Source organism: Aulostomus chinensis, chromosome 16 (genome assembly GCF_037954235.1).
Source record: "Aulostomus chinensis isolate RoL2024-O1b breed Wild chromosome 16, RoL_Achi_v1.0, whole genome shotgun sequence".
NCBI classification, from domain to species: Eukaryota; Metazoa; Chordata; class Actinopteri; order Syngnathiformes; family Aulostomidae; genus Aulostomus; species Aulostomus chinensis.
The window spans coordinates 6,320,181-6,332,902 of record NC_141335.1 but is presented as its reverse complement, the minus strand read 5'-3'; the positions used below and the strand labels follow the sequence as shown (position 1 = coordinate 6,332,902).

At 42.1% G+C, this 12,722-nt stretch overlaps 1 protein-coding gene across 1 annotated transcript in view; it reads left to right on the top strand.

Moving 5' to 3' along the window:
• The window catches only part of camkmt (calmodulin-lysine N-methyltransferase), a 98,889-nt gene that overhangs the window by 71,708 nt on the left and 14,459 nt on the right, over nt 1–12,722 (top strand). Inside the window, exons 7-9 of the mRNA XM_086180590.1 lie at nt 3,048–3,114; nt 5,738–5,812; nt 12,578–12,641. Coding sequence (XP_086036716.1) covers nt 3,048–3,114; nt 5,738–5,812; nt 12,578–12,641 — 206 coding nt within the window. The remainder of the gene's footprint in view (nt 1–3,047; nt 3,115–5,737; nt 5,813–12,577; nt 12,642–12,722) is intronic.

Here is a 12,722-nt window from a genome sequence, read left to right as displayed (position 1 = left end):
TTTTGTCATACGGCGGTGTGCTGTAACCTTTCACCCCTGAAATCAGAGAGTGGGTCAGAGTGAAGGAGGATTAACCCCCCACCTCTTTTATCTTTAGGCAAAAGCAGCAGATGGGGCACCCACACTGACAGACACCCAGCCCTGGTGCTCACCGTGCATCCACCTATCGTAGCAGCCTGAAGAGCACCGTCACTTCCATCCTGGCTGGCTGTTCTTTGAAACTTCATGTGATGTTAAATCTGAAGTCAGGGCTTGGAAGCAGGGGCAGTTTAAGTTTTTTTTTTCCCCAGTAATTTTCATGTGACATCTCAAATTAAATATTAGCGCAAACCAACATTTCTTCTTTGGGTGTGATATTGATCACCAGAGTCAGTATGTGAGTTCCTGTGCTCCTTTCTATCCGTTACACACATCTCCTCGTCTAGTTTCCTTTCTTGTTTCTCCCTCCCTTTCATTCCATCTTTTTACTTCCTTGGGTCCTTCAATGTCTTATTTTTTTTCTTCTCTCAACATCTTTACACAGAAGAAAAAAAAACGGAATTCACCACAGTTGTTTCACAAAAGCAGGAAATAGAAAAACATTCCCCCCCCCCCCCCAAACCCTTCACTGACCGATATGGCACTTCCATATTTAGCTCTGCTTATAATATCTCTGTCTCAGGCGGCTACAATGCTCCTTCACTGATCACAATAAGACCAAACAATAACACTATGGAGCCTGTAAAATGCACACACTCACACACTCGGACACACAAACAATACACCATTGACCAGCTGCTTTGTTTCACCCAACAAACACACACAGATACATTTTTGTCGTGAAAACTTAGCGAGAATGAATGGAAGAGACAGAAGGAGAGAAAGATCATTTGTCCCACGCCGGCCCATTCTCACATGCTTTCCACTCCGTGTGACATTTCCTCTCGCCGAGGAAGCATTTGGTCTTATCCTTGTGCTAATGGCTTCTGTTTGCCTCGCGTCGCCCTACTGTGTTACAATAGGAGGAGATGGTGGCTCGCGATAGGGCTCAGTTTTATACAGAGAAATAGATAAGAGGATACGTGCGGGATTGAATAGACGGCATTTAGATATATGAAGAAACCAGAAGTTTTTGACCTCATTCACAGTGTAGAAACTCACACACACCGTTGAGAGGAGAGCCGCTGTCGCTGTGACCTTGAACACTCATCTTGAAAATCAATTGAAATGTTCCATTAAGAATGATTGATGCATGCCATTGGCTGCTACTTGTCTACTTCAAGAGATGGGAACAAATATTCCTCCACTTTAATGTTCAGTAATACCGCAGCCTCTCTCTCTCGCTCACTCACTCTCTCCTTTTCTTACCACTTTTTCCTTTTCTTCTGTGATTATGTATGTTTTCAGCGTTTGTTTTGACTGTGCTGACCTCTCCCCTAGTGGTGTGCTGCTGATGAGATTACAGTAAGCTGCTCTTCACTCTGTCATCCCTATGCAGAACACACTGATGCACAGGTGTCCGGCATTTGTGTGCGCGTGTGTGTGTGTGTGTGTGTGTGTGTGTCTGTGGGTTTATACCTCAGTATGTGTGTTAACCTACATATTATTGTGTATCTATTCCCGGCGAGGCATCTTTGATTTTGGATTGGCTCTCCAGTTATCAATCCATCTAATCTATTTATCAACTTATCATGCATTCCTGCTCTCCGCTGCGCTCTATCTCTCTCGCTCTGTGTCTTCGTCAATTGGATTTGTCTCAACTCTTTGCAGGCTTTAAAGACAAGGAAATCCTAATTGAATTGCTTTGCAACTCCACAGGCCAGTGTATTAATAGACAACTTGACATCAATCGCCCTGCTTGTGCATGTGTGTGTGTGTGTGTGTGTGTGTGTGTGTGTGTGTGTGTCAGTGCGAGGGATATTGTGAGTTTGTGTATCTGTGGTTAAAAGCCCTCTGATTGATCCAGCTAGGGGCTGCTGGGATCTGCTTCTGCGGGATGACTCTTCATCCCTGGAGATCATCTCTGCTTGCATCTCTCTGTTTGTATGCTTTTTTTCACCTACAGAGCACAACAATTCCAAAAATCTGATGGTTACCGTCTGTTTTCACAATAGGGTTCCGGATCAGGAAATGCGTGGTCTGCGTTTCAAACATGTGCCTTCAATTGTGCCCTGAAAGGCTGTTTGATATTTTAATTAAGAGAAGTGGCTTTTGACTGTGAATCGTTCTGTGGTTTTATGACTGTAAAATACATTTGTAATGCACAGCATCCTGGGTCAGTGTTTTAATGCCTCTGCACCACTCGTCCCATTCTCTGTCAGGTTATATCTCTGGAATGCCTCAAGTCAACTTTTCCAAATTTGCCCCCAAAAAAAACAAAAATCCAAAAACCCGAACTGGACGAACTGAAAAGATTTTGGTGGTGAAAGATCAAAGGTCACTGTCACCTCATATGAGCGAAATATTTCAGGAAGCCCATGAGGATATTTCTTTAATTGTACTATAATCATCCACCCACATTTAAGGTTGACCTGAAAATGTTTTGGCGGCAAAGGTCACTGACAGGCACACATCATGGAGAAGTACAACCATGATGCAGTTTTTCTGGTTAAATTTGATACTTGTGGGTGCAAAAGATGGAGATGACTTGAATTCGAAAAAAATGTTAATGTAACTTAAAGTTAAAGGTGCTGTCGGAGCTGATTTCAGACAGCCAGCACTTGACGTTTCACACTAAACCAATTGGACACATGCACGTGACCATTCTGTTGAGGTGTCCTCCTCTATTGTAAGATACAAGGAAATGCTAACTGTATTAGCCTCATATGCTACATTATTGTCTCGATTTTGTAGCTGCGGTGTTAGAGCTGTGGATCCTGAATGTTCCTCTTGAAGAACAAAAAGATGTTAGGAGACAAGTATGAACAGTATTTAGCACGGTGAGGATGAAATGAGCGCACGAGTACAGAAATACCAGCGTCTGTAGTCGTGCATGTGAATACGGAAAGTTATATTTTTGAGTTTTAAGAATTTTCCCAAAGTTTTTTTCCTTGACTGTAGCGTGCCAGATGTTCGTGGAGTGGTCGAGAAAAACAAGCAAGCTGGGAAGTTTGGGTCCACGTTCGTATCTACCAGGTAGGACCATTTTCTTGGTAATAAACAAGCATACACGACCTTTACTGACTGAAGAGTGCCTGGTACAGGGTTTGTTCCTGGCTAACATTTTTAGCTGGATGTACTTCAGATATTTCTTCCTTCGATTGGAGCCCACATCGTGCTGCAGGACAACAAGCAAATATTACATATTCCATGTAGTGGATGTTTTTATCCAAAGTGCCTTTACTGTGCCTTGAGTGCATACATTTTTAGTTTGGGTCGCCCCAGTGGGAATGTCAAACTCTAACCATGGCTGCATTCCGGTCATGCTCAACACACACAGAGCTACCAAGGGTCTCTTTTCAATAAGAGGCTCATTTGAAGAAGCAGTCAAGATTGTTATTACGGTGATGATAAAATACCAACTGTCATAAAAGAAAAGAAGCACACTCGGCAGGAGGAATTAGCCTCATTCACTGATTCTTTTTAACCCTCAATTTTACTTACAGGCAAGACGCAAAGCCTGATGGTAAAAAGGAAATATTATGGAGATATTTTATCCTGTAGGCATTTATTCCTATTTTAAACCCTTGAATATGTAAGTGCATACAATATATTATACATATATAACACAATGTGCGCTGTGAAATGTTTTATTTTTGGGGCAGCATGGCTTAGAGGTAGAGTGGCGGTCTAGCAACCGAAGAGTCACCGGTGCGATCCTCACTTCCCCCAGTGACCATGTCCAAGTATCCTTGAAGAAGATACTGAGCCCCTGATTGCTCCTGATGGCCCTACGACAGACTGGCAACCCGTCCAGGGTGAAAACCGCCTCTCGGTCACTGCCAGCTGGGATAGGCCCCAGCCCCCCCCCCCCCCGCCTCTGGCAACCATTAACGGATAAGCGGTATTGAAAATGGATGGATGGGTGGAGGTTTTATTTCCTATTTACCTGAATACATCCCATACATCCCCCTATAGATTTAGACTGTAATTCTATGAGAAGCAAGACATAATTTGTCCAGAGTCTTTAAAGCGATGGTTGTTGCATGTTGCAGCTGCAAACACATCTTTATGCTATTTTATATATCATTAAATTAATTATTAAATACTTATGTTTTTTAAAAAAAACCTGGAATTAGCAAAACATATTCCACAAAGTAGAGTGTGTGTGTGTGTGTGTGTGTGTGTGTGTGTGTGTGTGTGTGTGTGTGTGTGTTTGGATGGAGTCATTCAAGCAAAATGATTCCCTTGGATAGGGAGTTCTCATCCAGAAACCACTGAGAACTTTCCACAACTCTCTCTCTCTCCCTCTCTCTCTCTTACACACACACACACACACACACACACACACACACACACACACACACACACACACACACACACACACACACACACACACCTCATAAGCAAGGCTAAAACATGGTTAATTGTTGTCCCTTTCCCAAAAAGCCATTTTGCCATTGATGGTTTCCCCTCTCCTGCCTCTTCTCTCACTCTTTCTCTCCCTTGCTCTCTCTCTCTCTCTCTCTCTGTTCCTCCCTCCTGTGCATATTTACACAAGTGGAAGATGGAGTGAAAAAGTAAACGTATAATTAGGCTACATTACTTTGATTGTTTTCTTTTCAGATTATGCCTGCTGTCATTGCCGCACCACAAGAGAGGGCGAAGGGCACGATGCTATTGGACAAGGGGAGGGAGGGGCATGTGGTGTGATGGTGTGTGCGTGTTGGGACCTCCCGCTGCGAATCGAGATTGTGTTTCTAGTAGGGCCTAATGTTTTGTTTACTGAGTGTTAATAATGCCTAATTAATAATTCCCCAATCTGACAGAGAGAGAGAGGGAGAGAACGAGAGAGAGGGGAGGGGAAACAATGTGGAGGAAGAGACCGAGGAGAATGCTGTGCTCTAGAACGTCAGCACAACCCTTGCACAATCTCGACCAACCACATTAAGGACAAAGAAAGAGTACATGAACCTTTGGGCAGCTTCAAAAAGCAGACATGGAAACTCTCTATCCATAAAAGGCCTCCCACCGCCTTCATAAAACAGTGATATTACGCTACTGACATCCCCCTTGTATAAAAGTACAGATATGGATGGGGGACAAATTGTCCCGCCTCTGATCCAGCAGCAGAATCAAAAACAACTAAAAAAACAACTTTTTAAAAAAAAATTTAAGCCTAACCAGATTTTAACAACTGCCTTGTCATAACTATCTTAAAATCTTGCATTGACCACTGAAGATAAAAGGAACGCCCGGTTTATTGTCTTGTCGGTAAAGAAAATCTCAACATGTGGTAGGGAAAATTCTACATGCCCAAAAGTGGCCCCTCTGTGTGTGTGTGTGTTTGGGTGGGTGCACGCGTGGGTGCGTGTGTGTGTGTTCACATGGTATAAATGTCAAGTGTCATGTCAGTTGCTGCCTCTCTTTACCTCACAGGTGACATGTCCTCCCTCTGTGATGCTTTCTCCAAGTCTCAATTGAAGCGGAAACGTAGTGGGGGTCAGACAGAGAGGTGTCAGGGAGAAAGAAGCTCTTGGTGTTGGAAAAGAGGGAAAGGAAACGAGTGAAGGACAAAATGACGGACGAGCTGCTCGCCGTCTCCTTTCACTGGCGCTGCAAATACTGAACTGTGATCTTTGTTTGATGTGTGTTACAGGGTGGTGAGGTGGGACTGTGAGTTGGACATTACAGCACTGGAGGGTCATTTTGACACTGTGATATGTGCTGACTGGTAGGTACACACACACACACACACACACACACACACACACACACACACACACTACTTTTATCTCTGTGTGTGCATTCATGGCATTAATTTTCACTTTTGTGTGACAGTTCTTGCACGGCCCCCCACTAGCGACAAGACCTTCTCTTCCTTGTCCACACACCCGCACACACTCACACGTACACTCTTTCATACATGTGCTCGGATGCCCGCCTGCCTCCATTTTACACTAAATTGCCTCGTTTTCATGCTTGGTGTCCCAGCAAATGGATGACTTAGGCAAATTGCAAATAATTGCGCCTTGACAAGGAAGGAGACACAGTAAGATAAAGAAAGAGTTGAGGGCGGATGGAGGGAGGAGTAGAAATGGAGATTGAAATGGAGAGATAGAGCAACATAAACATAACAATTAGCCCATCTGTCATTGAAATGTAGATCTTGTAGCCAATCAAGAACCAAATCGTTTCATCACTCGGTTGTGTTTCCTGTAGACGCCTTGTTCTCAGGGAATATTTGGGAAGGTCATGGAAAGAGATGAAGGATTTAAATCACAATCAACAATGTCCCTTCTTTTCCTCTCACTTCATTTTTTTCCCTTTGATTTCCTGCTTTCCATTCTCGGAGTGTATAGGGAGATTGGAAGTTCTATCTGTTGTCAAAGGGACGTAGCGTTTAGCCTTGACTTGTTTCCACACACTAACCTACAGGAATGTTGTTTTGGATAAAAGTATAAGTAAACCTTGCCCATTGTGACATCTGTGCTGTTGGCTCCTGTAACCTGCGTCTGTCAGGGGAAAATAACAAACATGATCCTACTCTTTGTCATAGACATGTCTTGAATCGGTCAGAATGTTCAATAGCCCATTTCTAAATATGTTTTTTCTTTTTTAACTTGTTCTACTGTTGTAAAGCATCATTTCATAGGGTCTATGCGAGAGCTTTTAGAGAGGATGCTTACAAGTTCCTGCGAAATAATGAGAAACAGCGATGCACGATGCAGAGGAAGACTAGGAGCCTGTGCTAGGAAGCACGATTCGAGGGTTAGCGTGTTAACTTAAGGCTCCACTCAGGGTTTGAAGGTGGTTCACTTTTCAGATGAGCACCATCACCATTGTAATCATGGCTACAGATCTAACCTGAGCGCACTAAGGTGAGATTAGAGGTCACAAGAACAGCCTACTGAACCATCACAGCTCATGGACAATGTCATCGCAATTGCTAGAGGATCCCACTGGCCTTGTCACACATATCTTCGCAGAAAGTTGAAAAAATGTTTGTGCGTTTACTTCGCACAAGAGCAGCCATTTTCCCCCCGTTGCCTTGGGAAGTGACATTATCAGAAAGGCGCGAACCCCACAAGAAGACATGATGAAATCCGCAAATCGGTCTCATTTGCCAGCAAAAATAAGCTTGGAACTTGTTTGACTCATCAGTATTTTGTAGGTTTGAGCCATGTGTTTATTGAGGTCTGAAATAAAACAAGACGAGAACTTAATTGTTCCAAGCACTTCCTGTGACGTAGTACGCTTGCCTATCAAAGGAAGTCAGTAGAAATGACTCTTTACATTTAGGTCGTAGCCTAGTGAGAACAGCGTGGGGGGATCACCTTTTTTATTCATCAGACTGCAGTTTTTGCAAGTTCCCACAGAATCTTCTAAGTTTTGGGACTGTGTGTGTATTGAAGGTTTCAATCAATCACCTTTAAAGTGCTTTTGAGGAGATTTCAAACCTAAGAGTACATCCCAGCTCCAGCGCAGCTCATATTGTACTATCACACTGCTAGGGTTCTCTTAGGGAACCCTTTACCCAGGGTACCCATAAGCTGTTATGATTTCATTTTATTTTTTAGAAGTAAGTAACACACACACACACACACACACACACACACACACACACACACACACACACACACACATATTCACACACTCTGAGGAGGAAACTGATGTTCAGTTGGTTGAAGCATAAGTACTTGACAACCTTCCAGCCTCACATGCACAGAAGGAAATTAGTGCATGTGTCTTTCAGTGTGTGCGTGCGTGCTAAGTGCAGCATTAGTAAGTGCTGCTATCATTATTGTAACGGTCATTTCTTGTAATAGTCAGGTACAAAACCCAGAGAGCAAGAAGCTTAATAGAGGATTCTACAGTGGACTAATGTATATGCATGCATGTGCGATGGGCAGAAGCTGATAGTGTAAGAACAGAGTAAATTGCACGTGAATTTCAGATATTGCAGATTCTTGAGATTTCCCATCTCTCTCAGAGGAGATCTTTAGGTGTGTGTGTGGTGTGTGTGTATGTGTGTGTGCGTGCGTGTGTGTGTGTGTGTGTGTGTGTGTGTGTGTGTGTGTGTGTGAACCTTCTTGCCTGTGAGAAGGTCAAAAATATCTGTGCTGCAAGATACATTTATGTGTTGCCATCCTTGCTTTTGTGTGTACCTAAGTGTGTGATAATTGCTGCGGTCGCGGTTGGAAAGTGACGGCTGGCCGACTAATGAGCATGTCACTGTGATGATCACCTGGGAAAAGGTCAACAACGCCACTTCCTCCCTGATTAATTACATCTCCTACTGTCAGCAATGGAACCACTGCTGGGTGGAGAGGAGGAGGAGGTGATGAGAGAAGTTCTGTCTCACATTGTGGTCTTTTTCTTTTTTTGCTTTCATCATTGGAGGTCCCATCATATCCTTTATCAGGCAAAAGGACAGTTGTCGTGCTGTGGAGTAGATGTTTGCTATGATGTCATTTAAGTGCTGTTACCTGGTCCATATTGCTGCTTCACGAACTTTGTATTGTGACGAAACCACCCGGACAAACCGGTAGGAATCAGGGAGTATAATTAATCATTCCATGCTGGTGTGGAAGTTCATACACAGCTACTGGGGGCGTGGATAAGTATGTGAACATGGAGATTAGCACAGTATTTGTACCATTTATCACAAAAATATAGAGGATAGCCCACCACCACTCCTTGCAGTCATTAGTGGGCAATATTAAATCTTAATATTAAAATATATGGGGGCCATTAAGTGCGAAGAGAAAATAAATACATGACAATTGTTGGTTAATACTTAAACAGATTTTGAACCATGCTCGGAACATTTAAAAAAAAAATCATTTTGTCATGAATTTATTTCTATTTTAATCACAGGATTTATTTTCACTTCTTTATTTCATATTTTATATTTATCAAAACATGTATTAATTCTACACTTTCATATATATATATTTTTTAAATTTCTATCTAGCCTGAAAATATATAATTAACCATCAAATTAAGATAAGCAAAGCCCAATTTGAGTGCTAATTATTTTACCATATTTATTCTTGATTTGTCCTCTTTTAGTTCTTTATTTCCTGTGTCGTTTTGGGCTCCCATAGTTTACACTTTTCGTGTCTTATGCATGCCTCATACAGCGCAAACACGGATTTGATCTGAAATATTGTGAGCAGTTGAAGAGCTTTTGAGAGGACGATCCAATACTGTCATACTTCCTGCTTGTTCTTGGTAAAGATCAAAATGACGAATGCTCTTGAATGCTCATAAGCCCACACACACGCAGTTGAAACTGTACTGATAATAATTTTAAGGAAAAAGCAAGTTACATCATGAGGACTAAACACGATTATCGAAGTTCGTTTGCAGTAAAACAGCAGCAGGCCCTCACACAATTAGAGGATGTGTCAGAATGTAGGTCATTAACCTGCATTATAACATAACATCTGAAAAGCTGGTGGTTGTGATAATACAGCAGGTGGCAAGAGCTTTGGTACACACCTGAAAGGGGCCTCTTTTCTGCTTTTCAGCTTTTTGTGTGAGGAGTTTGATGTTGAAATGTTTGCTGGATTGCACTTTGCTCATCGTAACTCCTCTGCCCTCGTGCGGGTTCATGAGTCATTTCTTATGCTATTTCCCTCTTTCATGATCAAATGCAACGTTGGGAAGTGAGAACAGATTTAGCTGTCAGCTCACATTTCCATGAATGACATGTAGCATTTTTTCCTCATTTTTTTTGCACACAAAAGAAAACAAATACAAGAGGAGATTATGGAAAACATCATGCATGAGTACTTTCTAAACAAATAAACCAACAATAAATAACTATATATGTATATTTATGTGTGTATATAAATAAATATGTGTGTGAGTGTGTGTGCGCGCGCGTGTCTACAATGTTTCCCCTTCATGGAACAATCACGGAGCTGTTTGTAAGAAAGAAACAGGGAGGAGGAGAAAGCGAACCTGGAGAAATAATAGAAGGAAGCATTAAATGCAATTCTATTTTTTTGGAGGGTCATATTAAATTATACACAAAATGAACTAATGATGCAGTTATTATCCAAGTGAGAAAGACACAGTAGCAGAGAGATTGCGGGGCTCCTCCTGTGTGACGGAGGGATTCCTGCAGTGGGAACGTCGGTGGCAGAGCATGCTTGGCTTCCACTTTGGCATGTGTGCGTTTTCCAAAAGCTGTCCATATGTAGGCAGCGAGATAAAGCTCTGTTTATTTGTGTGTGAAGTTGTGAAGTGTGTGCATTTTTTGGTCTTTGTACACTGTGATGCAATGTTTTTGACATCTGTACATTGTTATTTTACACAAAGACACACACACACGCGCGCACAAAGCCTTAGTGTTGTTTACCTACATGACAGCGCTTGTAGCAATTTTTTTATGGATTGAGTCCATTTACTGCAGAACTTGCACAAATCCAAGTTATCTGTCTAGAATTACAAGAAAACAAGTCTAGTCCTGCATCTGCATCTTAACCCTTAAAAACCCTTAAATTTCCCCTTAGGGAACTGATGCTCAGTTGATGATGTCATGCGTTTCCACAGTCTCACCCAACAACATCCTGCATGTTAACATACGTGTGTGAGCAGACAAATATAGCAGCCATATGTTCACACACACACACACACACACACACACACACACACACACCCTTGTCGTGCACTTTGACCTCCTTTGGTTAGTTTTGACTGTGAGGTTGTAGTGGGTGGGAGGGGTCAAAGTCAGACAATAGGCCTCAGACAATCAGGGCTGGTTTTAAAGGGAAAGTCAGCTCAATTTGAGAGTCCATTAATGTTTCACGTACATACACTTATTTAGTTTACATTCAGATGAATTATTTCAACCCCCTGCCATCTTAATAAATGAATCCTTGATTACCTAAAAACATTCCTCTGTATCAAGGGTTATGTCATGAAACAAATATGGTTTTAATTTTTATGTCATGATTTTATAAGTTTTTATGGACCTTTCACAGATAATGTCCGTGTCTCAAACTGATGCCCTCTCAGTGACACGCTGTCCTTCCCGTGCCCTCTCTCCTGTGTGTGTGTGTGTGTGTGTGTGTCTCAGTGTGTGTCTGTTTCCCAGCTGTCACGTCCACCCAACTAGCTCACTTCCTTGTTTTCCTCACCACTCACTTTTCCCGTGAATTGATATCTGTGGCAAAATAAACCAAACACAAACTTCTCACCTTTCAAGTCAAATAAACTTCACACCTCTGTCTAACCTCAGAAGAATAATAAACTTCAAGTGTACGCACATCCTGGCACTGGCCAGAGCCGGTGGAGTCACATGACCTTCTATTAATGTCATCTGTATATTCTGAGTGTAGAAATGCTGTCATGTATTTGCTTAAGATTGTTTAGCATGTTTTATTGCACCTGGTAGACAAAGAGGAAGAGATACAGTTTTACTAAGAAGTCAGAAGCAGCAAGTTCCATCCAGATTGTCCCTTCACAGGCCAATTGGACGGATGTGCAGGATTATGTGGCTCTGCACTACACACACGCACACACACACACACACACACACACACACACACACACCACACGCACACTTGTCACTTTGTCCACAATGATGGGAGTTCGTGATTTAGGTATGTTATATAAAGGATTAGTCCATTTGGAAAGGCTGCTGCAGCGCACCCCGCAGTCTTTGCGTATTTTTGAAAACCTTGTGCTATGTGGTGTTGGCATATTTTGTATTTATATCAGTATTTCTTTTTTAATCATTACATAACTACAATCAGGACGCTAACATTTAAAAGTTTAATCATTTCAATTTTGCGTGCACACTACAAAATGATATGTGCTCAAACGTATGTAGTCCACCCAACAAACTGCTTTCAAACTTTGAAATATCAGTCTGACTGATTTACTGTATCACTTTGTATGTGTGTATTGTATAACCTGATAGGTGTGTGTGTCTCTCCGCCCACGTGTGTGTGAAGCGCTCTCTCTCTCTCTCTCATCATGTACAATATAACCTTATTCAGTTGACATTTACTGTTTGATTTGTTCCTTGTTGTTCATACTGTATAACCCCCACAACACACACTCTGGTTATTAATCCCACAAATTCAAAGTGCTTTTGTGTCTCTTTGAAGGGTTTCTGTAAAAGTGTGTGTGTGTGTGTGTGTGTGTGTGTGTGTGTGTGTGTGTGTGTGTGTGTGTGTGTGTTCACTCAAAGCGATGGTATCTGTCTTGCTGGATTTTTTTTTCTTTTTGTTTTTTTTTTGGATCTTCTTCTTCATTCCTCTCAGTGCCTCGATAACAGGCTGAGTTGAATACACATGGAAACTCAGACGTAAACAAAAAAAAAGCCGGAGAGCATCTTACTCATGCAAATTGTTTTTTTCCTCCTTCCCCCTGTTGCTGGATTTATTTGTAAACAAAAGAAAATAAATAACCTGCTGCTTTATCAGGAGCTGCTATCATAACAGCACATGCTAACCCCCCCCCCCCCTCTCTCTCTCAGTTTGTTTCTCGACCAGTACAGAGCCAGCCTGGTTGATGCTATTAGGAGATTACTGCAACCCAACGTAAGTTTTTGTGTGTGTGTGTGTGTGTGTGTGTGTGTGTGTGTGTGTGTGTGTGTGTGTGTGTGTGTGTGCGTGTGTGTG